Source organism: Mustela erminea, chromosome 5 (genome assembly GCF_009829155.1).
Source record: "Mustela erminea isolate mMusErm1 chromosome 5, mMusErm1.Pri, whole genome shotgun sequence".
NCBI classification, from domain to species: domain Eukaryota; kingdom Metazoa; phylum Chordata; class Mammalia; order Carnivora; family Mustelidae; genus Mustela; species Mustela erminea.
The window spans coordinates 96,128,245-96,155,488 of record NC_045618.1 but is presented as its reverse complement, the minus strand read 5'-3'; the positions used below and the strand labels follow the sequence as shown (position 1 = coordinate 96,155,488).

General features: G+C 34.2%; 1 protein-coding gene across 1 annotated transcript in view; it reads left to right on the top strand.

Annotated features, from left to right (window-relative positions):
• The window catches only part of MDGA2 (MAM domain containing glycosylphosphatidylinositol anchor 2), an 863,714-nt gene that overhangs the window by 758,445 nt on the left and 78,025 nt on the right, over positions 1–27,244 (top strand). Inside the window, exon 10 of the mRNA XM_032344142.1 lies at positions 8,264–8,412. Coding sequence (XP_032200033.1) covers positions 8,264–8,412 — 149 coding nt within the window. The remainder of the gene's footprint in view (positions 1–8,263; positions 8,413–27,244) is intronic.

Here is a 27,244-nt window from a genome sequence, read left to right as displayed (position 1 = left end):
TCATTTTAATTTACCATCTTTCTAGTCAAATAAGAATAGGCAGAATCCATCAATTCAGTGATTCCTTTATTACTTCCTTTTAACGAGATAAGGCCTAATATTAACTATTAAATTAAGGAAACACAAGTGAGTGTACTGATTCTTTTTAAAAAATTTTCCTCTGACTTCACAGAATTAAATCTATTTGGTCCTCTGAATGCTTCTTATGCCTCCACTTCAAGGATACTAACTAATCTTTACATAGTTCAAAATCAAAACACTAAGCTTTCAGAAGAATGGGATACCAAGAGGTAATGCAATTCTTCACTCATCCAGGATGAGATGCATACAGTCATTCTCCATCTCAGTTAGAAACTCTAGTGTCCATTCAAGTGTCTGAAGATTGAAAACTTAGTTTACCACAGTATCCAATCAGGACAAGTGCGAATTGGGTGCTTATCTGCAATGATTTTTTAATTAATCAGCCTTTCATTGTTTCTCAAATCATGTTTTGTTGTTGTTTTGTTTTGTTTTTAAGATTATATTTATTAATTTGACAGATTACAAGTAGGCAGAGAAGCAGGCAGAGAGAGAGGAGAAAGCAGGCTCCCTGATGAGCAGAGAGCCCAATGTGGGGGAGGGGCAGGGGCTAGATCCCAGGACCCTGAGATCATGACTTGAGCCGAAGGCACCCACTGAGCCACCCAGGCGCCCCTTGCTGTTTTGTTTTAAGAGTATCTTATTACAGGTTTCTTGCCCAGGGCTTCTCACTCATCCAGTCCACTCTCTTCTTTTCCACCTGTTATAGTTAAAAACTGTAAAATAGATTTGTATCGTACTCCTGATTAAAAACTTAGAAAAACCCCCATTTCCATAGAAGTAATTCTTTCTTTTCTTTTTTAAAGATTTATTTACTTATTTGGGGGCGGGGCAGAGGGACAGAGAAAAAGCAAATCTCCAGCAGACTCCCTCTTGAGTGCAGAGCCCTACATGGGGCTTGATCCCAAAACCCTGAGATCAGGACCTGAGCTAAAATTAAGAGGGACACTTGGGGCGCCTGGGTGGCTCAGTGGGTTAAAGCCTCTGCCTTAGCTCAGGTCATGATCCCAGGGTCCAGGGATGAAGCTCCGCATCAGGATCTCTGCTCAGCAGGGAGCCTGCTTCCCCCTCTCTCTCTGCCTGCATCTCTGCCTACTTATGCTCTCTGTCTGTCAAATAAATAAATAAAATCTTTTTTAAAAATTTAGATAAAACTAAGGGGGACTCTTAACTGACTGAGCCACCCATTCACCCAACTTTTGTTTTCTTTTTAACATGACTCAAGATTTATTAATTTGAAGAGAAAATATTTATGGTTCCAATGATTGCAAATTATTTCTTCTGTCCTGTGGAGGAATGACAGTTGCATAGATTTTTGCTATAAATTATGTCTAATAGATCACAATGAGTAATCTACTGCCTTAGCTGGGCTATGATTCTGACTAAACACAATGTGACTCGACTTTGTTTGTTAGTTTCTGCTAAAAACGCATACAGGCACAGAGCTATGATTCTTGTGATTTTAGAAGCCTTAAAAAGAAAAAACAACAGTGCATCATCAGTGTTTTAAGGTTCCTTAGTTCTCTGTGGCTACTCTTACTGTGATAATAAATACACATTTGAAAATTTTTAAATTGTTTTATTATTTTTGATACTTTGCAAGTATGTTTTAATAAAATTCCTTGATTATTAACATTTTGATTATTAGTTTAGTTTTCATTCAGTTTGTTGATATCCCTGAGTTCATTCTGGGAAGTAAATATCAGTAGGTTTTCTCCTATTTAAGTGAGTACCAGTTAAAGTAATTGGAGAATAATTGAATTATATGGTAAGTAGCAAACATTTTATCATACCAAAACACATCATAAGTTAGAACTCACATATTCCTGTCCTATTCAAGCACATGAGTGTGTTAGCAGTTATGTAACAGCTGATGAGATCTGTTCTTCAAAAGTGCAGGGTTTGGTAGGAAAGATGGGCACCACATGCTACAGTTGTATCAGTCCTGTGGAAATTCTAAAATATTATCTATAATATATTCATTTTTCTCCACAAAAGGCCATGCTTTGTTTCTTCTCTTCTTTATCCCTCCATAAGCTATTCTTGTCTATGAACAATTTCTTCTTTAAGATCTACAAAGATGTCAGTATGTCCCCTATGAAGCCTACCTTTGATCCCAATAGAGAGTATTAATTAATCTTCCAAAGAAGGTCCCATAGTATTTATCATTCTCTGTTGTAATTCTTCAGTGGTCTTGGGCATACTTATTTATAAATTCTATTTTATGTTTCTGTTGTCTATAGACTAATCCAGCTGTTCATTGGCTTTCTTAATCACTCATAGTTGAACATTTTCTTGTGTATTAATAATGTTGTATTCTGAATTCAGATTCATTGAGGCTTAATTAAGAGAAATTCTCTGTGGTCTAAATTGAGAGCCTGTCTTTCAAAAATAACTTGATATTGGAATTACTCAAGTGCTCCAGTGGTGTCACTGGACAAGGTTGATTTTTTGTTAATGTAAATTTTTTTGTCATCTTCTTATCCTGGTGAGGGGAAAATTTTTTTCTAGTAGACTCTGTCTGAGACAGCTATTTTTACTGATGTTGATTATATGTGGTGGCCTCTTTTCTACCTTCTCATCTTGCACTGGCCCATTAACCTCATCCTCTGGGCCTTAAATTGTACTCCTAAGGGTATAATGACCAACAACACTCCTTTCTTCTCTATACTCTTATTCAGTGCTGTGTTTTCAGTTCTGTGCTTTTTGACCCTCAATGAATAATTCTTTCATGCTTGCAAGCTTAGAGAAGCATCTAAGAAAAATTTCGGTTCTACTTTAACATTTTAGACCAGGAAAGTGACATGTCATAGCTTCTTACTGTATCTTGAACTTTTAGCTGACGCATAAAATTGTATTTAAATCTCAACTTACTTTTCAAAAGTTATTTGCAAAATAGAGTAAATGTATTTTTATATAAATTCTATTTAAAATTTTGAACAATTAAATAATTTACCTACGTATATTTTAAGAATATTTTAAGAACCAAGATTCATATATATATAATGTATCTAAAAATTATCTGCTAGTTTAGATAATATATGTAGTTCTAGGTCATTTAGTCTGAAAAGATTTAAACTGGGACAACGTTGCATAAAAATTAAACTAGAATATAAAAGAGAAAAAAATCTCTTGGCATGCCTGCTGGAAGGAGGAAAAATGCCCAGAAGATAAAAAGGAAAAAAAAAATATTATGAATTCTTTCTGTGTTCAGCCAGCAGATGTCATGTTTGGTTGTCAAAGCCTATGATTATTATAAGGGTGTTTCCTTAGTATTACGGTATGCTTCTTACAAAATGGTTGTATAAATATTAAATGACTGGTTCTGAAATCAGAAAAATTTGTGTATTTGTGGGGTATTTTTTGTTTTATTTTGTTTTGTTTTTTACTTTTAAAAATTATTTCTTTTTTTTTTTTTTTTTATTTCCAGCATAACAGTATTCATTATTTTTGCACCACACCCCGTGCTCCATGCAGTCCGTGCCCTCTATAATACCCACCACCTGGTACCCCAACCTCCCACCCCCCGTCCCTTCAAAACCCTCAGATTGTTTTTCAGAGTCCATAGTCTCTCATGGTTCACCTCCCCTTCCAATTTCCCCCAACTCCCTTCTCCACTCTAAGTCCCCATGTCCTCCATGCTATTTGTTATGCTCCACAAATAAGTGAAACCATATGATAATTGACTCTCTCTGCTTGACTTATTTCACTCAGCATAATCTCTTCCAGTCCCGTCCATGTTGCTACAAAAGTTGGGTATTCATCCTTTCTGATGGAGGCATAATACTCTATCCCCAGGGGTACAGGTCTGTGAATCACCAGGTTTACACACTTCACAGCACTCACCAAAGCACATACCCTCCCCAATGTCCATAATCCCACCCCCTTCTCCCAAACCCCCTCCCCCCAGCAACCCTCAGTTTGTTTTGTGAGATTAAAAGTCACTTATGGTTTGTCTCCCTCCCAATCCCAATTTGACAGAGAGAGATCACAAGTAGGCAGAGAGGCAGGCAGAGAGAGAGGAAGGGAAGCAGGCTCCCTGCTGAGCAGAGAGCCCGATGCGGGACCCGATCCCAGGACCCTGAGATCATGACCTGAGCCGAAGGCAGCGGCTCAACACACGGAGCCACCCAGGCGCCCTAAAAATTATTTAAATAAAATTAGAAAGCTCTTTTCTTTGCTGGTTAATCCAAAACAGATTTAGTACAGATTTGCTGAGACATAAGCAATAATATCTATATTTAACTGTAACTAGTCAAGATTTTGTCTTTATTTTTTAAGGTTTTATTTATTTATTTGAGAGATTAGAGAGAGTACATGAAAGCAAGCAGGGGGAGGGACATAGGAAGAGGGAAAGCAGACTCCATGCTGAGCTGAGCTTGATCTCATGATCTGAGACCGTGAACTGAGCCCAAATCAAAATTCAGACACTTAACTGACTGAGCCACTTAGGCACCTCAAAATTATTTATCAGTCATTATTTTTTACTACTCAATATTCCTTACATACCATCTAAAAACTTTTTCACCACTAACTCTGAGGTGTTGCAATTCAACTACAATTTAAAAATTAACAAAGAAATAAAATAAAATCTTCAACTAAAATAAAACTTTCTCTATGAACTTTCTTTCACTCTTTCTCTCTGACAAATTAAATGAAAAAAATCTTAAAAAATAAATAAAATAAAAATATACTGGAAATCCTTCATAATAATCTGCAATTAAATGTAAAGATGATGGAATTTTACATTGAAATTTGATCTATTTGGAATACTTAAGCATTAGATGAACTTGAAAAGAATCTTGATAAACAAATTCATATTAATCACGGAGTCATGAGGATTTTTTTGACTTTCAAGGTTAAACTGCTTCAATAACCTTAAAAGTATTTATTTAGGTAAACAATAACATCCTGAATTATGGCAATTTACATTTATGACAGGCAGCCAGTTACTCTCCAGGCAGTCAACAAAGAAAATAGGATTAGATTACAGGTATTAGAAACACGAAATGGAATTTATAAATTAGTATGCTTAGTACAATTAAAGTAGTACAATAAACAGTAGGCACCCTATAGACTTGAGACTCAGAGGTGCTTTAAAGGCCACTTTGTGGAAAGTCACCCACCTCAGCCCTGCTAAATGACTGGTAGGTATTGACCGAAAACCCCCTGATGAAAGAAAATCACAGTCTTCTGAGGTAGGTCATTCATTACACAGTCAGAAAGGATTGGTAGAACATTTCAACATCAGATTTTTTTAAATTAACATACAATGTATTATTCATTTCAGAGGTACAGAGGTACAGGTCTGTGATTCATCAGTCTTACACAGTTCATAGTGCTCACCGTAGCACATGCCCTCCCCAATGCCCATCCCCCAGCCACCCCATCTCTCCCAACCCCCTCCCCTCCACCAACCCTCAGTTTGTTTCCTGAGATTGAGTTTCTTAAATATGTTTCCTTTTAATATCCACCCACTGGTAGTCAACTTATTTCACAGATTGGTTAAAATTTGACTGGTTCTCTTTCTCTGATAAAATTTCAGGTCATAGAAAACTGCATCTGCCTATTTTTGAGAGACTTTTTTGTTCTTTTCAATGCCAAACAAACTGCAGGTTATGACTCTACTCTCTCTACTCATTCCATTGGAATGCCTCATTCATTTTATGAACAAAGTGATGCTTAGAACTAAATTGAGAGAGCATGAGCATCTACGCAGGCATACCAGTGGGGAGAGGGGCAGAAGCAGAGGGAGAGAGAATCCCAAGCAGAATCCTGGCTGACGATGGAGTCCAGAGAGGACTCAATCTCAGGACCCTGACATCATGACCTGAGCTGAAATCAAGAGTCAGAGACTTAACCAGCTGAGTCACCTAGGCGTCCCTGGATGCTTACTTATAATCAAAACCCCTACTCCTTTATCTAGGCTACTATTAAATGCACATCCTCAATAACATTTGGTCTCAAGTACAAGTTATCAATGATGTTTTAGGTATTGATTTCCTTATTCAGAATATTATTTTCCTCTCATCTAGATTTTGCTCTGAAGATTTGTGGGCATGAATTTGTGCTATCACTTAGTAATAAAGAAAAATACCATAAAAAGATAAAAGAAACAATAAAGTGCTTGTGATGGCTCTTTTCTAGAGATCTCCTTCTATGCAAAAGATCTCCTTTCAATCCATTTTCAATTCAACTGAATGAATATCCGTAGAACATTTTTTCCAGTGCATATAATGTTGATGTGGGAGAATTTTTCAAAAGTTACTAAAATTCAGATATTTAATTCCATGTATTTAAATTCACTTATAAACTTAACAAAATTCACATTCGGTTCATCTGATATTATTTTTTTTCTCGGTGAACATCTCTGGGATAATAGAGACTATCACTTCTATTCTTAGTGGGCAAAATCCATCCTTTAATTATCTGTTAGTAATTTTTATGAGCCAGCTCTCCTGCAACCACTAGATGATAAATGACTAAGTAAGAAATATGAAAAACCGGGTAAGAGAATTTCCTGCAAAGAGAAACCCATAAGGAAAAACCCTTCAGGACATTAATATTTAACCTAATTTTATAAAAGAAAAACAGAAAAGATGTTGAAGGAGAGGAGTGATAAATGTACACCTTATTAACTCATCATTCAGTAAGAACTACAAAGCTTTTGAAAAATCTAAGAAATGTTAGCAATCTCTATAAGGACAGAGACTGTACTTCATTGTATCCCCACTGGCAATATATTATATGGCATTTAATAGGTTCTCCTTAGATATTGTTAATTTAACTTAATAAATAAATACTTATAGGTAAAAAATGGAAGGTATGAAAATAACTATATTATAGAATATCAAGAAGTTGGATCTATAATTCCAAATGGTCTGTGCACTTTCCAATTTGATAACTGAAAAAAAAAAAAACCAGAGGATTTGTATATGTCATATACATGATAGACATTTCATATATCCTTAAAATCTGAATAAAGTCTTCTTTGATATTGGTCCAAATACTCGTGTCATTATTAAGTCTTTGGTATTTTCAAATGTATTGACCAAACACAATATAAACACAAATTATCATTTTCACTGACTTTTTTTTTTTTTGACAGAATTGATTATTCACTTGCTGATATACTACTTTTGACTTCTAGGATGCCACAAGTTTTATTTTCCTCCCATTCGCTGATTTGTTCCATCTCAGGCTTTGTTGAGGTTGTTATCTGCTCTCACCTCTCTTAACCTTGGATTGCCCCAGTGGTCAAGCTTTAGCCTTTTTTTTTTTTTTTTTTAAGATTTTATTTATTTATTTGAGAGAGAAAGAGAGAGTGTACAAGGGGGAGAAAGGGCAGAGAGAAAGGGAGAAGGAGATTCCCCACTGAGCAGGGAGCACAACTCAGGGCATGATCCCAGAACTCTGAGATGCTCAACCAACTGAGCCACCCAAGTGCACCAGGCCTTAGTCTTCTTCTCTATCTACTCACAGTCCCTTGGTGATCTCTTCAGTCTCATGGCTTTAAACTTAAAATCTATCTATATGCTTATGGTTAATAAGATTATAGCTCTAATTCTGGCCTCTCCGGAATTCTAGACTAGTATATACCATTTGATGTCTCCGTTTAGATCATTCAGATCAGGAGGGAGACAAACACAAGAGACTCTTAATCTCACAAAACAAACTGAGGGTTGCCGGGGGAGGGGTGTCCATATGGTGGGCATATGGACATTGGGGAGGAGTGTATGTGCTATCGTGAGTGCCATGAAGTGTGTAAACCTGGTGATTCACAGACCTGTACCCCTGGGGCGAATAATACATTATATGTTTATAAAAAAATTAAAAAATTAAAAAAATAATAACTTCTGAAGTTCTCCCCTAGAATTTGACCTTCCCATAGTTTTTCACTTCAGTTGATGGAAACTCCATTCTTTCAGTTCCTTAGACCAAAACACTTGTGGTCGAGCTTGATTCTTCTATTCCTCTCACACTGTTCATCTAATCAACCAGGAAATCTTCTTATATCTATTCCCAAAATTCTCCAGAAAATTGGTTAGATGTTAATAATGACTTTTCAAATAGAAGAATTACTCCTGGGATACATGGTAGAATAAGGTAAAAGGGCCAAAAAAGAACAAGCATGTTTGACTGTCATATGTCATCTTTCAAATTTAAGCACTCTTTCTATTTTTAGGAAAGGCCTATGCTCCAGAATTCTATTACGATACCTACAATCCTGTGTGGCAAAACAGACACCGTGTTTATTCTTACAGTCTACAGTGGACACAAATGAATCCTGATGCAGTAGATCGGATTGTTGCATACCGGTTGGGTATCAGGCAGGTGAGAAATTTAATTGGTGTCTTTTGTTTTTTCTGTTTGTGGTTCTGTGAAGGCCTTGTTATTATGATATGTTGCTATAAATTTTTAATCATTTTGCATATTCCAGAATGCATTTTCCCACATGATAGATAATCATGCTTTACATAGAATTGTTCTGAGTTATCCACAAATGTTTGGAATTAACTTACGTTTTCTACTGTGCCAGCAGACATTTTAAAGTAACATCCTTTGAGCCTTCTGAAATCCTTCACAGGGAGATATGTTATAGAAATAACATTGGATTCTTGCTATGAAAGAAACATTTAGGATGTGCTCACTCTTACCTGTGCTGCATAATTCTTTGTCTTATTTCCTTATTTCCTAGAAGTCTTACTTATTTTTAATCGAAGGGTTTCAAAGTATAGAGAGAGGATATTTTAAGAGTGAATTTAATGTATCTGAAGAATAGAAATAATTTAGCACAAACAATCAAGTACAGTGTTTTCCTAAGGTAGCTGAAGATTACGGGTTTTGTGAAAATAGATCTTTTCAAATGAACTGTCCTTAAGCCTTGTTATCCTTTGTTGATGCAAATGATATTTCTGAAATTTAAATGTAGGTCTTTACATTGTTTCCTATTTACATAGTGTATTATCAGGGGTGACTGTTTCTGTATAACAAAATGTTTTCCAAGAGTTATTTGATCCCCTCACAACTTTGTATTATCCACAGATTTAGAAAGTGTTGTTTTCCACTTCCTTAATGAAATCACAGAATAGCATTTTGAATTTCTACAGTAAAGAGGACAAAATTTGCTTGGAGGAAGATTGATCAACCACCAATAACCCACTCAGTTGCATTATCATAAAACTAGTGTTGTTCTACCTTGTTCAAGAAGTTTCTACCTTGTAAGATACAGCATTCCAATTAGGATAAATTGTTAGTTGAATATTCTTGTCCTTCTTTTCTAATAAGCAAAAAGAAAAAGAAAAAAAAACCTTTTCTAGTGAATGTATCCCGGTATTTGGTAATCATCACTTTCTTGTCTAAGTATTCACAGGTCGCAGACACAGCAGACAGCAATGGATCATTGAGAAACTTTCTTTTTATCCCTCATTTACTTTAGTACCTAAGGATATCGGAGTAAATCTTAAACCGGTATCAAAATTGTTTGTTCTATTTGTTCTAATTTGATGATAATCTTCTCTGATAGAGAAAATATACACAAGAAAGTTTAGCAGTTTTTTCTCCTTCAGCTGGTGGACTTATCTTTTTTCTTTTCCTTTTTCTTTTCTTATCTTTTCTTTCTCTCTCTCTCTCTATCTCTTTTTTTTTTTTAACTGAACACAGCTAACATTTTTAGATCTTTCATATTTGGAACTTCTTAAAGCATTCTTGACTTTAGACACATCAACTCATTTTCTAAGTCCTTATCACTTGATTTGGTCATGCACATTCATCTTGTATTATCTCTATTTTGAAATACCTAAGAACTAAATACCAAATTGCTATCTGTAAAATTAAATTATTTTCCTTACGTGTCTTTTCCTTTTTTCTGGTTATAGTTTTATTTGCAATGATAAAGTCGGGAGTTCATCTTTGGTTTCTCACTTTCTTTAGGTATATTTTCTTGGAGTATCTGGGAAATGGCCCACTGCTCCCTGTAAACCCGTTTTTGGTCTGCACAATTTTCCCAACTCTGCTCATTGTTCCCTTCCTTTGTTCTCACGGTCCTCAAAATTTTCATTCCTAACATCTCCACCTTCTACATCAAATTCAGCAGAAAAGTAGTTACCATAAGGGTCTTCCCCCCAAATACATTTTTAGTAGAATTAGACTTCCTCCTAATAGAGACCTGGCTAATTGAAGTCCGTCCTTCTCATTTACATCTTGTAAATGAGTTATTATTACTTATAAATAACTTTCTGCACTATGTTTCGCTACGATTACTACATTATTTTCCAATGGCAGTTTCTCTTCTTTCCAGATTTTCCTTTTCTACATTAACATCTCCTATAAATTCCTATCTTTATGTTTCTGAATCGTAAAACTAGTATATAACTCCCTGATATGCAGTGACATACATTTTCCAGTCACTGTGTTGTTCCTTGTGAACAAATTAGATAATTTCCCCATACCCCGCTACTTTAGAATAAATTACATATGTGTGCCTATTTGTGTATAATTTTCCCTATGTTTTTATAAATTATGAATTCCAGACATACTTGGCTTGAAATTCTAGCCAGTCTAGCCTCATCATTTTTTAGCTAGATACCCTTGAGCCAGTTTCTGAACATACCTAAGCCTAGGTTCCTACCCCGCAAATTGAAAATAATGATACCTATTGGGCAATTTCATGTGTAGTGGAATATATCTGCACTTGTCCCACAGGCCAGCTTCCCCTGTGCAGGGCACTCCTTACCTGAACATCTGTGACAATTCTTATGCTCAGCCACCAGAGTTGTATAAGGACTAAAAAAAAAAAAAAACCCCAAAAACAAAAAAACTGCATTTTGAGATCTTAACACAGCTACTATTTTTTAGTTTTATTTGGTATGCCATATATCCTAGGCCTAAGAATTATTCCAAGCCATGATTTTCACAAAATAATTTCTGGACATTTTGTCCCTGTGTCTTATTTTCATTTCAAACCTGTTGTCCTCCATAATATCCATTTTACAGACTCACATTTTTCTCTTCCACCTTGAGTCTTAGTCTAAAGCCTTCTTGATCAGATCAGTAAGGCTGCTGCTAATACTATTCTTTCCAAGTTTGTTAGATTCATGACTTCCACTAGAGGAAAACATACTTCTGGTGTTATAAGCCTTAGTCAGGAAAACAATTCCTGTCTCTCACACAATTTGTGAGGCTAACTCTTTCCTTGCCAAGCTTCTTTCTGAGTTTCTTTATTCTTAGGATTTTCTTTTATGTGTAGAAATAAGTATTATTTCTTCCTATGGTGCTTTTTTATGATGCTCCATTTTAATTGGTAATTTTACTCAGATACTGTGTCTTGCCATGGGAGAGAAAGTTTCATACATATTTTGGGGAGATCTCAATAAGGAGTAATGGCCTCATGTAGATCTGCCAATGTGAATAGGAAGATGTCGTTTGTAGAACAGAAAGAACGTGTATATCCACTTGTTTTTGCCACTACCATGTTCTTTACACTTAACCCTTACATGAAAAAGTCTTTACATGCAAAATAGCCTCAAAGACAACATTTCTTTTGAAAATTTCCTTATACACCAAAGCTCAGGATGATAGGGCAAAAGCATCCTAGATACAATGAAAGTGATACAGTTTTTTTAAGACTATCCCCTTGCTTAATAATAGAAAACAAAAGTATTAATGTAAAGTAAGGTTATTTCTTCTATAATATTTTAGAAAATTTAGATGTCTCCTTTCTCAGGCATGTACATTTAGGTATCAACTTTTTTAAAGATATAATCAGATACCAGCACTTAAAAAAAAAATTCTTGAATTCTGATCTGATGGTCACTGTAATGAAGATTTTATATTACATACAAATGGCTTTTTTTTAATTTCCCAAGCTATCTCAGAATCCTGAATCAAGAGCTTTTGAATCAACTTAGATGATATTTAAATAAACATTAGGAATGTACCCCCAGCAACATAAGTTTTAGAAAATGGAAGTTCTTTCCTAGTAATTAATATTTATGCCTTTGATTATGAGATCAACTTTTCTTCAAGGGATTATTAATAATTAATGTCACATATTTCCTGTTTTTAAAGACTTATTACTTTAGCCTATATTTTTATTTTGAGCCTATATATCTAAATAATTTCTTCTATCTGCAAAATATGTAGGTTAGCTAGGGCAGAGCACCTCCCCTTTTTATATTTTACATGTCTTTGATTATGTAATACATTTTTATATTGGATGAAGTCTGAAAAACAAATTTGATTTTTTAAAAATTAATGACAGATTCATTTCTAGAGATCCCTATTTTGTTTTTAAGTGAGAAACTATTAGAAACTTTATCTAATCTTAAATTAGTCTATTCTTAAATTAAGATAATTATTCTTATCTATTCTTAAATTATTCTTAAATAAAACCACTGCTTTGTTATTAAAGCTTCAGCTGGATGGAGTTGGTGGACTGAACCCAGCATTTCTGCAGCTTTCTGGTGAAATTGGTTGATTATTTCAATTAAGCTATTTGGTCTATATTTAAATATGATGAGGAAAATTGTCTTCAGATTTGTGTGTTGGCTTATATACTTTTCTTAGGAGTTTTTGCAGTGTATTTGAAAAAAAAAAAAAGACTGGCATTCTGGAAGCACTGTTTTAAGAAACTTAAAAAGAGAAGAAATAAATCATGTGAAGTCAAAAATATTAATGTGTGGAAAAAAGTTTTCTCAAAATCTTAATGTCCTTAATTTATACTTTTTAGGCTCAGCTAAACAATTGTTTAATCTCCTTAGACAGCTACTAGCCTCTAATTACTTGCTTCATTTGTTGCTTAACAGCAAAGAGAAAAGGTTATTTGAATGTCTGTTTCCCTTGGTATCTAAGGAATTAAGAAACAAGGAAAACTGTTTCTGACTCATCTGAATATACATGAACAACAAAAACATTATTTGGCGACATTTGAAACATACACAAGTGTAGTTTCTAATAATAAAGAATTTTAGAGTTTTATATATTTTTATGCTCTGCCGTAAGAGATGCACAATGAATGTGGCTTTTTGAGTGTCCCCTTTGGAAAGTAGGATGTTTTATTGAATAAAATAAAATTGCCACTGTTCCTGTCTCTTTGAATTATGACATATTAAAATGCTTAGAATTATCTCACTTGATCACACAGTCAGTCAATAAAACTTGAAGTAAATTAATCCTACAGTGATTACCAGGAGTTCAAAAAGGAAGCATTGCCCTTTGAGTCTTGTTAAAGCAATTGCTATCATAGGAATAGGTACAAAATGCCACAGGAACAGCTGTAGAAATGGTTAGTACTGCCAGGTAGTGGGGTTAAGAGATGTGATCACCAACGTAGAGACTGGTTTATTAGTTTTTAATAGGTTTATACTCAATTTCTTTTAATAAATAGTAATCACTAATAATGACTAATCAAGAAATCACTAATTGCAAGTATACTTTTCAGTATAATTATTAGATAAATTTATTATCAATTTCAGTTTGGTCTTCATACATGTGACTGTGGTGACTGAGACATAGCTTATTTTTCCTTTCACTTAAAACATTTTTTGTTATTTTATTAAATAATTTTTAAAGTAAAGGCCTTATAGTAGATCATAGTAATTGAAATTTATAAATTTATTATATATGCAAATGACTATATGGGTGACATTGTGGTTATTAATATTGCTGAGTACCTAGTTTAATGTGTTTATAGAAGCAGAAAATTTTAAGGAACTAGCAGTATAATTGGTTGGTCATGGGGGATGACTTTTTATGCTTTAGCAACTTGAATAAGGAAAAGTACTAGCAGTCTACAGATGCTGAAGTAAGTGAGATTAGAGCAATGGACATGATTGACTGAAGCCAGGTGGACAGATTTTGTTGAGAGAGATGTTTGGAGGAACTATTTGACATAGGGCATTTAATGTCAGCCTAGGGAAGTCTGTGGAGAATTGATAATCTGGATTAATTGCATAGTCTTAAATCATGAATAAAACAGTATCTTCTGTAGACTAATCTAATCATATCATATATAGTATATTAAATGATACTACAATAGAGGCAGAAAAAAGTTAGGCACTTTTTTAAAATTTTTTATTTTTTTTAATTAATTAATTAATTATTTATTTTATTTGTTTTATAAACATGTATTTTTATCCCCAGGGGTACAGGTCTGTGAATCGCCAGGTTTACACACTTCACAGCACTCACCAAAGCACATACCCTCCCAAATGTCCATAACCCCACCCCCCCTTCTCTCAGCCCCCCTCCCCCCAGCAACCCTCAGTTTGTTTTGTGCGATTAAGAGTCATTTATGGTTTGTCTCCCTCCCAATCCCATCTTGTTTCATTGATTCTTCTCCTACCCACTTAAGCCCCCATGTTGCATCACCACTTCCTCATATCAGGGAGATCATATGATAGTTGTCTTTCTCTGCTTGACTTATTTCACTAAGCATGATACGCTCTAGTTCCATCCATGTTGTCGCAAATGGCAAGATTTCATTTCTTTTGATGGCTGCATAGTATTCCATTGTGTATATATACCACATCTTCTTGATCCATTCATCTGTTGATGGACATCTAGGTTCTTTCCATAGTTTGGCTATTGTGGACATTGCTGCTATAAACATTCGGGTGCACGTGCCCCTTTGGATCACTACATTTGTATCTTTAGGGTAAATACCCAGTAGTGCAATTGCTGGGTCATAGGGCAGTTCTATTTTCAACATTTTGAGGAACCTGCATGCTGTTTTCCAGAGTGGCTGCACCAGCTTGCATTCCCACCAACAGTGTAGGAGGGTTCCCCTTTCTCCGCATCCTCGCCAGCATCTGTCATTTCCTGACTTGTTGATTTTAGCCATTCTGACTGGTGTGAGGTGATATCTCATTGTGGTTTTGATTTGTATTTCCCTGATGCCTAATGATATGGAGCACTTTTTCATGTGTCTGTTGGCCATCTGCATGTCTTCTTTGCAGAAATGTCTGTTCATGTCCTCTGCCCTTTTCTTGATTGGATTATTTGTTCTTTGGGTGTTGAGTTTGCTAAGTTCTTTATAGATTTTGGACAGTAGGCACTTTTGAAGTAAGGTCGAGTAAGATTTAGATAAGAGTCGTGAAGGGGAAAGATAGAAAATTTGAATTAAGAAAATATTGAAATAGAACTTGAATATTGATTTAATTTTTGAGAAATGATTTTTAAAAGTACAGTGACCTTCGTTCCCTCCCATTTACTTCAGTCTCTTTAGTGAATGTTCTGGAAATCATCAAATATATAGAGGAAGAAGAGAGCAGGCGGGAGAAAGTTAAAGAAGCCATTTTGTTAATGGTTTCTTTGGCTCTGGAAAAGAAATAAGCCATAAGCCATTTCATAAGAAGTGGTTATTTCCATTTTCTAAATCAAGGATACCACACATTTACTCTTCATGTATTCCCATAAATGCTAAATTCACAAAGTATTTGCTAGGAGGAATAAATATAATAAATTTGAGAGACCCTGATGAGCCATGGGCCTTTGATGTGAAAGGCTTTATGAAATAGGAGTACTTTGTCTTGGAAAATTCCAGCTACTTTTTGAAGAGTTTTTCTGAGTCTGTGGCCCTTTGTACAGATTTCATTTTGTGTAGTAATACTGCTCAGGAGAATTTTCTTGATCCTGAATGTAGTGGGAAAAAAAAATGAGCAACCTCAAAAAGACTTTTGGAGTGAAAGAGTGTTAAATTATTGACAAAAGTAAGATATTGAATCAAAGTTTGCAAGAATGATCAGATTTTTAAATTGGACTTGTTAAATTTGAATGATAGTGAACATAATCCAAATAAAGGGAGCCTGGTTGGGAACATGCTACTAGAATTTGAGTGAATACTTCCCTTCCAATATGTTAGCTTATGGGTCAGAAGCATTAGACTCAAGAACTGAAGGCAGCAGAAATGTAGAGAACACAAATTTACCGCATGAACACAACAAGGAAAGAGGTTCCAGTGAAAAAGAAATAACTATGAGGTAGAAAAATCTGCTGTGTCAGGGAAACTAAGGAAAGAATGTGTGACTGTGATGGGAGGGTGGTATTTGTGCTTTCAAATACCTTTTAAAAGTTTAAAAAGGCCTAGAGTTAAAAAATACTGACAAACCAGTGTTGGTTTTTTAAGCTAATTAAGGGGGCGATGGAATAAAAAATATCTAGTAGGTTTAATGTTACTCCAAGGTCAACTGATTACAAGTCAAATTAAATTACCCTGAGCCTATCCTGGTTGTCCATTTGAATTAGTACTTTATTAGGAAGAGAAACCTGATTGATATCTTTCTTTGGATAAAAGAACGCCCTTAAATGTCTAAATTGCATGTCCTACAGTCTGTAAATATAGTTATTATGGATTCTATATAGATGTATAACATATATATATAATATATTCTGTGCTATTATATATATATATTCATAGTCTTAAATGACTAGGATTATAAAGTTCAGTGGAATGCAGTCATTTATTCTACTTTTTTTTTTAAGGTTTATTTATTTATTTTAGAGAAAGAGAGCGAAAACACAGGGTGGGGAGGGGCAGAGGGAGAGAGAGAATCTCAAGCAGTAGAGCCTGATATGGGGCTTAATTTCATGAGCCTGAGATCATGACCCAAGCCGAAATCAAACAGCAGATGCTTAACTGACTGAATCACTGAGGCACCCCTTCACCTACTTTTAAGGGAAAAAAAATACCAGAATTTGAAATGGAGAGTGGACTTTGGATTAAGAGACTTTTTTAAATTAAGCTTTTTATTTTCATTTTAGTGTAATTAATATACAAGGTTATGTTAGTTTCAAGTGTACAATGTAGTGTTTCAGCAATTCCATACAACACAGAGTGCTCATTGCAAGTGGACTCCTTAATCCCTATCTCCAGTTTTCCCATCTCCCACCCTCCTCCCCTCTAGTCACCATCAGTATGTTCTCTGTAACTAAGAGTCTGTTTCTTAGTTTGTCTCTCCCTTTTCCTTTACTCATTTTGTTTGTTTGTTTCTTAAATTTCAAATATGAGTGAAATCATATGGGTATCTGTCTTTCTCTGACTTATTTCACTTAGCATTACTCTTAGCATTCTAACTCCATCCATGTTGTTACAAATGGCATGATTCCAGTCTTTGTTATGGCTGAATAATATTCCTTTTATATATACCACTTCTTCTTTATCCATTCATCGATTGAGAAACACTTGGGCTTCATTTTCTTTTTTTCATGCTTTAACACTATGTGAGTTGTTTGAATTCAGATTTGTATGTGAATTTATGCTCTATATTTGTACTCTCTTTACTATATCTATTAATAAACTGAACACACTATTTTCTGTGTTACAGCAGTGGTTTTCAAATTTGAGTTTGCATCAGAATCACTTCTTGTGCTTGGGAAAACAGTTGCTGGACCCCACCTCCACAGTTTCTGATTTAGTGGGTCTGGGGTATGGCCCAAGTGTTTGTATTTTTAACAACCTCCTGTGTGATCTTGATAAAGCTGTTTCAAAGCCATACTTTGAGAACCACTGTTTTATATTGCCCTTCTATATTGAAGAGACTAAGATAAGATTCCATCTTCATCTTTTAGCATTTTCTTATCATTAAGATTCCTGTATGATCTCAATATAAAATGAATGGGTAAATGCTCTTTCAAGCACAGAGCTTGGCATATGCTGTTCAACACCATTTGTGGAATAAATGAATTTGAAATGTACATCTTATAATGGGTAACTTATAATGGGTACAGTGGGTCTCAATCAGAGCTGTATCCTCTTCTTATGCCTGGCTTGCTGTGTCTCTAACACCAGTGATTATTAAAAATATTAGTCCACAGTTGATCTTGACGATATACCTGGTAGACTGAGAACTCAAATGCAAATGTTTTCTTTGCTTCTTCCTGGAAAGATATAGACAGTTCCTTAGGTTTATATTTGTATATATTTTCAAGTTTGTTGTTTTTTTTTTTTTAAAGAAACCTATCAATGAGGTATTAAGTTACTTGATTATGGTATGTATGAACTAAAATTTACATCTGGTAGTTTCCTAATGACTAACTCAGTGCTTCATGAAGAAATGTGACCACCTTGAAACACTGACACAACTCCTAAGTGACCATTTCCTCAAATTTCAAGAATGAGTGATTGTCAAAATCATCTTGAATTGGTACCCATTTTCTATTACTTTTTTTCATTTTTAATTATAAATTACCATCACTTTAGCTTTATCATTTTCAGTTTAGTTTCTTAAGTTGTCTGAAAATACAGAATCATACATATTTTTATGCCATTTTCATAACAAAAGCCTGATTAGTTTTCAGCAGTTAAAATATTTTAATTTAAGTGGCTGGAACAAACAATATTTACCTTTGAATAACAAGTGCTGAACCTGACAGATTTTTAAAATATTACATAATATCTACTGCTTTACAGTTGCTTGATAATGGCTTGCCTGGTTTTTTATAACTTTCTGTTCTATTTCAAAAAATCCAACCAAGGAATGCAAAATATCATAAAGTGTTTAAGTTGCCTTAGGGGACTCCAAGACCTGGAAACCATTTTTGAAGAGATAGAGCAGGAGATTGAGTAGGAATTTGAAGGCAGTAGTTTGAGTAGCTTTGTCATTACTTATTCTCATCAGCTGTTCTTGAAGTATGTAGGCCATACAGTCAGATAATATTCTAGGTTCCCTATATATACTGCCATATTTAATTATTTAATCAACATAATGAGGTAAATATTACTGTTATTCTATGTTAAGGATGAAGAAAGTGTAAGGTTAAGTAACTCACACAAGGTCAGAGAGTTAAATCAGAGGTGAAACTGAGATTTGACCGCAACCCATTTGGCGTGGAATCTGACAAGTGTAATTCAGCTGACTATTATTATCTGAGCCTTGTGTCTTTTTCTTGATCTTTTTCTTCTTTCCTCTTCCTTCTCCTTCTTCTTCATTTTTAAATGGTAGACTTTCACCTTGTTTTCTAACTTCTCTTGTAATAATTTCTTATTGCAATTTAATACCTCTTTTTATTAACTTTAGTTGTTATACATATTTTAATTCAAATTATATACTTCTGTGTTTATATATCTATGCCCACATAATTGAATATTATATTTTTATTCCTTTAATCTTTTCCATATTTAAGGATACATCTACATTTCCACTTACAGTGTCTATATTTTATGCAAACCTTTCTGACTTCGGAAATCTCTTCCTCAGTTTGTTATTTTATAATTTATTCAATTATGACATGATATGAATACCTGTTTTTGCTTTTTTAATTGTAAATGAGGAAGAAATAAAATAACTGTTTGGTTTCAGAATAAACAGAAATATAAATTTTAAAATATGCCAAAATAATAATACTAAACACCAAAATTCCTTTGAAATTAGCATCACTCTTGTTTAGGTACAGACATAATCTTACAAATGTTAAGCTATATTACCATACTCTGCAGAGAGAGAGGACTTGGGAAACTGGAATATTAACCTTGTTTAACTAATTTTGAAGGCTCTTTTCTCAACGTCTGTGCTTTACTGCTGTGAAACTCTGTGTGCATCTATGAATCATTAGAATGTAAAGTGATGGGGTTTGATTGGAAAGGAGATTGGCTAGGCGGCCCAGAGCTCCCTTATGATAAGCTATCTATGTCTCCTCACCTCTTACTGCTCCTTCTATGCACACACACAGTTAAGTTTATAAATTAAAATACAAATACAAGAATAGCATCTTTGCTGTACCTTAAATAAATGAGACTAGACAAAATAGGGTTAGGCTTTATTGTAAATGAATGGTTAAGTCTACATTCTATATCTCATGTCAATTTACAAAGAGGTCACTTATAAGAAAGAAGAATTCTTTTATGTAATCAACCAAGTGTGTACTTAAGCTGAAATAATATATGAAGTACTCTGCCAAATATCTGTGAGTTGCCAAAGGGTTGAAGATGGGTAGGTAGGAGGATAGTTCTTGTCCTCAGGGGATAGATAACAGTCAATTACAATACAGTTTGATAGATATGATGATAGATGTGGATATAAGATACTGTAGGAAAACATTGGAGGGGAACCTAAGGTAACTTTGGGAGGTGAAGAATGCTGACAGAAATAATAGCAAACTTACATGGGAAGGGTGAATAGAAGTTACCCAGATCAAGGGATGGAGGGAATTAACACATTCCTGGATATAGAGTCAGCATGGTAAATTTAGAGAACTGAAAATAAAGCAACATATCTGGACCATAGTGCAAGAGAAAAGGAAAAGATCAAGCTGGATATATGAGGGACCAAGGACATGAAGGGCCATATGAATGGTTCCAAAGAAGTTAGACTTACCTTGAGAGAAGTGGGGAGACACAGAGAGAGCCAAAATAGAGGAGTCAAATGATCATTACTGTGGTACAAAATCCAGAAGGAACAGAAGGGAATGAAAGCTGTTGTTTTATTTCAAGTGATATATAACTACCCACACCAGTGCTGCTGCCTTGGTGATTGGGGAGAAATTGCTGTGGCAACATCAGGAGGATTTGATGATTAAACGTAGATTTCAGGAAGGAAGGAAGCAAAATGGCAGAGATGAAGAAGATGTACTTATGTACTTATGTACTTGTTGTCTTTTGAAAATTTTATGTTAAAACAAATGAATATTTGTTTTTCATTTCAATAGGTTAAGAAAATATTCTTAAATATGTTTGTTTATATTAAGAAGAAAATGAACTGCTATTGAGATGAATGCAGGCACATATTTAATGTAATGTTTTCAAGGAAATGGAAATGGTACAATTTAAAAACAAAACCTAAAGGAAGTTTCATGTTATAATGTAAAATAACTTTAATGTATATCCCTGGAACTCTTTTTTTTTTAAATGCTCTAAAATTTATTCCCAGAGACTCATATCTTAGCAAAGTGACACAATAAAAAATTCATGGGAAGTTTTCTTATATTTAATAAGCAGCTCCTCTGCTTTGGGAAGCTAATTTTGAACATATATATGCTTATGCTTATGGTATAAGGTGTTGCAATAATAGGTCTTCAAAAAGAAAAAGAAATTGAAGAATAGTTACACTTAAAACTATATATATATATATATTTCACTTTATACTGTCTCTTCTGTAATTTTATGTTATCCTTTCTTTAGAAAGTATCTTAGTGCCCCATAGATATTGGTAGACTAGGTTAAGTGTTTCTATATATTAACATAAAATGATTTTTACAGTATCAATTGTTTTTTGAAGGGAGCATGTTAAAGCATGTACCAGCTCCTAGATCTTATTCTTGAAAGGGGCATACATCACTTCTGTTCATTTTTCTTTGACTAAAGAAAACCCTATGACTTGATCTGAAGTTAGTAGGACAAATAAGTGCTATCTTATGTACCTGCAAATTAAAAGAAATTATTTGTGAAAAGCGTGAATTACTACCCAGATTTACCTTTCTAGTCAACAGTGTTTGATTGAATATATTAATAATACCAATTGATTTTCTGATGGAAATACAACCTCGGAGAGATCTACTTCTCAAGTTTATTTCTAAAATATTAAAAGAATGAATACAGATTTTATTATGAAATTGTACCCTTTAGTTCAAAATAATGAAAGTGTAAAGAATTCAAAGGGGCTCAATAAATGTCTTTCAAATGACTGAGTCAATAAAATTTGTTGAAATAAATGCCCCTGTATGCATATCATCTGTATAAAAGAACAACAAAATCTGAAACATGCTCCTGTATATAATTCATCAAACCCTTAATATTCTTTGATTCTTCTTTTGTAATTAGATGTTACATGCTGTTATATATACATGGGATAAAAAGTGGACTAGACAGAAAATATCTATGAGCTCAAGAGGCTCATATTCTGATAGAGGGCAGACAAAAATATATATAATTGAATATATAGAAAAATTTTGGAAAGTGATTCATGCTGTGCAGCAAATAAAGCAGAGATAGAGGAAAAACTGATATCATTAAAATTCATTCTGTATTCAGAGAATCTGCTGAAAATCTGAGAAGGTAGCAAAAGTCTTTTTGTTACTTTTCCCACATGACATTATTTTGAGACAATTTTTAAATCATGCTCATAGGAAAGGGACTTAAGAGTTCAATCTGGAGGAAAGAAAGAGTCTAAATTTGAATAATCAAGTACATTAGCTAAAATGAAGCAATAATGATGTCTGCATTCATTTGCCATTTAAGTTTTTCTTAAAAATTAATTATAAGGTACGGTAAATGACCCCAAAATTCAGTGGCTATGTCCATACTCATAATTATATTCAGGGATGTGAAATAAATCTGAGTTGGGATATAGCTTAAATCTATCTATCTATCTATATCTATATCTATATATATATATATTTTAAATTTTTGTTTATTTATTTGACAAAGATCACAAGTAGGCAGAGAGGCAGGCAGAGAGAGGAGGAAGCAGGCTCCCTGCTGAGCAAAGAGCCTGATGCGGGTCCTCCCAGGACCCTGGGATCATGTCCTGAGCCAAAAGCAGAGGTTTTAACACACTGAGCCACCCAGGCGCCCCAATCTATATATTTTGAAGACATATTGTGACTGGTCACTCTGTAAAAACCAGTGACAATTTGCAAGATAGGGCACTTGCCTAAGAACAAATTGCCAACTAAGAGGAATATATGAGGTTCTAAGAGCCCTTATCATAAGGACAAGAAGTCCTGCTTTTAAAGGCATTGATTATCCCAATGCTTCAATTATAACTGCATTTTCTTGCTTATTTAAATATGTATTTTATGGGACACTTAGGTGGCTCAGTCAGTTAAGCTTCAGATCTTGATTTCAGCTCAGGTCATGATCTCAGAGTCGGGAGATGGAGCCCTGGTTAGGCTCTGCATTGGGCATGGATCCTGCTTAAGATTCTCTCTACCCCTCCCCTACCCCCCCCCTTCTCATGCATGCTGTCTCTCTCACTAAAAGAAAAAAAAAATACATATTTTGAATTTTGTATTCTAATAGTCACAGTTTTTTTTGTTTTTTGTTTTTTCTTTGTTTTGTTTTTTGTTTTTTTTTTAAAGATTTTATTTATTTATTTGACAGAGAGAGATTACAAGTAGGCAGAGAGGCAGGCAGAGAGAGAGGAGGAAGCAGGCTCCCTGCTGAGCAGAGAGCCCGATGCGGGACTCGATCCTGGGACCCCGAGATCATGACCTGAGCTGAAGGCAGCGGCTTAACCCACTGAGCCACTCAGGCGCCCTAGTCACAGTTTTTAAACTGGAATAGAATGTTCCTAAGTAGGTACAAAAAAACTGACTAGATTGTCAAGCTGATAAGAGATAGGTGACAAAAAATAAAACTGAGAAGGGAAGAGTTGCCCAGGGCAGCATGCTTACCACTAAGAAATCAAGAACTAAAGCCTTAGCTGTTTGCCCCTTCCAGATGGCTCTGTATTGCAGAATGGGTTTTTTTTTGTTTGTTTTTTAGCCTTTCATTTCTGAAATTATGTGATGTTTTTAGTGCTCTGCATTTCTAGCCCATATTTTTTAAATAAAAGCCTTGAATGGTAATGTTAAGGATCATTCTGATTTTATTGCTAATAAACGGATAATGCTATGTGTAGCTTTATTTCATATTTTGTTTATTGCTGAGAGTAGTATGATGATTGCTGGGGTTGTTTGTGAGATCTTATGTCAGGGCAATATGATGTTGCCTGGACCTCTTTCTGTTCCCTTTAAATAGGTACTTAGTACTTTTCAGCTGAGAACAAGGATGTGCCTCCCACCCTGAGCTAATGGGAAGTCAGAAACAGCCCTAACAACATACTCAGGAAAATTTCCTTATCCTGTGCAACTTTCCTTTTTCTTAAGGAAGAAATCCATACACAAATAAACAGCTATTATGATTTCAGGTAGGAAAAAAATTGGGAAGAGTGGTGGAATTCAGTAAGACAATGGCATAAATAGTGATCCTCTTGCTGTAAGAAATAGTGTGGTCGGGGAGCCCCTGTTTTAGGAGTTAACATTTCAGTACAGACATAAATGAGGTCAAGAGATGGGAGCCACAAAATAATTAAGCTAAGAGATTAAAGCACCTCATAAGTATATTAAAGGAAAATAAAAACATGTAGAAATTATATATATATAGAGAGAGAGATATATCTATATATAAAACATTTAGTTTTGTGGGCCAGATCTTCAGATGTCTATTTGACAAATAGAGTACTCTATTGCAAGAAACAGTGGAGATCCAAATTAAAGATTTTTATTGTGATTCTGATCATTATAATAATACAAAGGCCTATAGGAAAGAATTGGGCATTCTGCTAATTAAAGTATGAGTAGCAGATGTTTGCATATTGCAAGGATAAGGGTACTGATAAGATACTGGTTATGTGGGACAGGACAGTGCAGAGCCCACAGTGGATTTGCTAGAAACTAGGACAAGCAAAGAACGAAACTTTGTTTGTAATTGGTATTACTCAATGAGAGACAGTTGGTAATTAATCTAGGTGCTGGGCTTGAGTTTTTAATTAGCTATCTGTCAGTAAATCTAAGTAATGGCACAACATTTTGTCAAGATGGGCAAAATGCCTTACTTCCGATCCTGAAAGTAAGATGTATCTTCCCACTGAGTAGCCAGCTCAATAATGTTTATGCATGAATTCAATAAATATTAGTCTGAACTGTGAAAACATTAGTGACTCAAAAAAAAAAAAAAAAAAAAAAAGAAAGAAAAAAAAGAAAAGCCTTTCCCTTCATGGAGCTGCATTCTAAAGAATAAACTAACCCATTGTCAGACAGTTGCAAAGAGCAGTAAGTTCTAGCTAACAAATGGCAAGTAAACAGATATTATAACTTACATCAAACCTAGAATAGTGAAATCTTACTGATCCTACACAGAACATATATTCACAATGTAATAATCTTTTTCACTATTTTACTAAAAAAGGGTGATGGTAAGTTTTTTTGGTTTTTGTTTTGTTTTGCTGTTGCTGTTGTTTTTTAAACATCAATAAGGCCCAGCTTTTCTATCAATATCCAGATTCATTTAGCATTTATCAAACTTTTGCTTTAACTCACAAAATGGAAGACTAACTTTGGTCCCAATTATTACCTCATTTTGGAAATATCCAGAGAATTATAAATTTAGGGGCACATAGTAAGCAGTAAATATTAGTTCTTATTATTTTAAAGAAAGACTCCTCTCATATTAAGATAAGTGAATATAAGCACTCATTTTGGGGGAACAAATTGTCCTGCAGATTAAATAAATGAGATGTTCTCAAAGGCAAGAAAAATGTTCTTTTCTGAACTACATTTTCACCTGCTATGCTGTAGTGCAATATCTAGCTCAGGGTGGCCATACTAAATGCCCAATACTAATCAATAACTTATTCCCCTTTTACAGAAAGGTCTTAATGTGCCATTGTTTAAAAATAAGAAAATTTTTATGAATTGTATAATGTAACATAAGGCTTTTTACCAATTTTATTTATATATCTATGGTATCTATGCATACTCTCAGTGCCCGTTATATAACTCTTGACTGTCAAGGATTTATATCTACTTCAGTTATTTCTATAATCACCAACTAAGCTTAACTCTGGTTTCTGGCTAAAGAGGGGCTTTGTTTTATTTTGTTCTTGTTCTCTGATTTTCAAAGAGTTCAACATTTTTTTTTAACTTGTTGTCATGATGAATTGAATTGAACTACATGCTTATGAATGCTGCCTTTTTTTTTTTTTTTTTTTGGCCACTGGCTGATCAGTTATATTGTTAAAAGGAACTATCAACAAAGGAATTGTGGTTTTAATATATTTTAATACCTTTTGATATAACCAGATAATAATTTGATAAATATTAATGTTTCAGCAGTATTTCACATTTCTCTATTTCAATTTACTTTCACTTGCTTCTATTTCCAATTTATGTGTGGTTTAGTGTGCATATGCCTAATGATACAAACTGGTGTCATTAATCATGAATGAGATAGCTTGCTTGCAACCTCAAAAGAATATAAATAAAAGTGTAAGATGGAATTTAGAAACATGAGTACATTTGCCAAGTGAAAAAATAAAACATGGTTTTAATTTGTTTTCCTGCAAATATTAGTACTAAGTATTTTGACATGGAATTTTAGACATCCCACTTTCTCAAAAACAGCTTTCTCAAATCTTGAGACTGCACCCCTGGGAATTGCTTGGAATATCTGAAATCTTTTCTGTCATTATTAGTCTTTTGCATAAAGTGAGTCAGTCCTCCAGAGAAGGTGAAATTTTGGACTTTTCCTCTTCGTTAAAGACTTAACTTCTAATAATGAAATAGGAAATGGTCTTACAAAAATGAAATGAGATGAAGGATAATCATGTAGGTGTAGAGTCTTCTGAGAGATTAAAAGTGTGTCTGATTGTTTTGCATAAAGCTGTTTCTGCATGTTTCATTAATAGTGTTCTATTAAAACCGCGACTTCTTTCTGCCTTCCCATAACTTCAGAGATCCACACTTATTTCCAGTGGTCCCACATAGATTACCCTAGTAATACCACTTCAAAGACTAGGATGTAGTCATCCAAAGGTGCAAGGGTAAAATTTTTAAGAATCAAGGATGTGGAGACTCTGCAGTTGGATGTATTAAAGGAGAACTTACTTGAGTCCAAAGCTTCTAGGCGTTTCATGCTGTGAGCTTAAGAATTTTTTAAGACCTATATATGCTATTCTTTATTTATATACCCCTATTTCTTTAAAAGAAAACATGCTGATATGAACATTGAAACATGTTAGCATGTGTATTCAAGACATCAAAAAGATTTGATGAAAATAAATGGCTCAGATATGAATTTTCTCAAATATTCTTAGTGTGTTTGAAAACTTATGAATACTTCCATTTTGGGTTGCTCATCTGAGAATTGTTTTGGGCTCAGAAGAGGACTTACTCTGCCTTACTGACACTCTGGATGCCTGTTCTTTTATAGATTAGACCCAAGTTTTAAAAATTAGCACTTTTAGTAATAATGCCAGTGTCAATAATAATAGTGATGCTGAGATTTTAAATATTTCAAAGGAAATTTTATAGTTTTTATAAATTTCCCAGTTTTTTAACAAATGTATATTTTGAAGTGTTTCTAATTGACTCATCATTGTTAAAAATCTTATTCTTCCTTTTAAGTTAACATAAAATTCTTTGTAAGTTAATATAAAATTATTTTATAATGTGTTCTATATTTGACACTTCT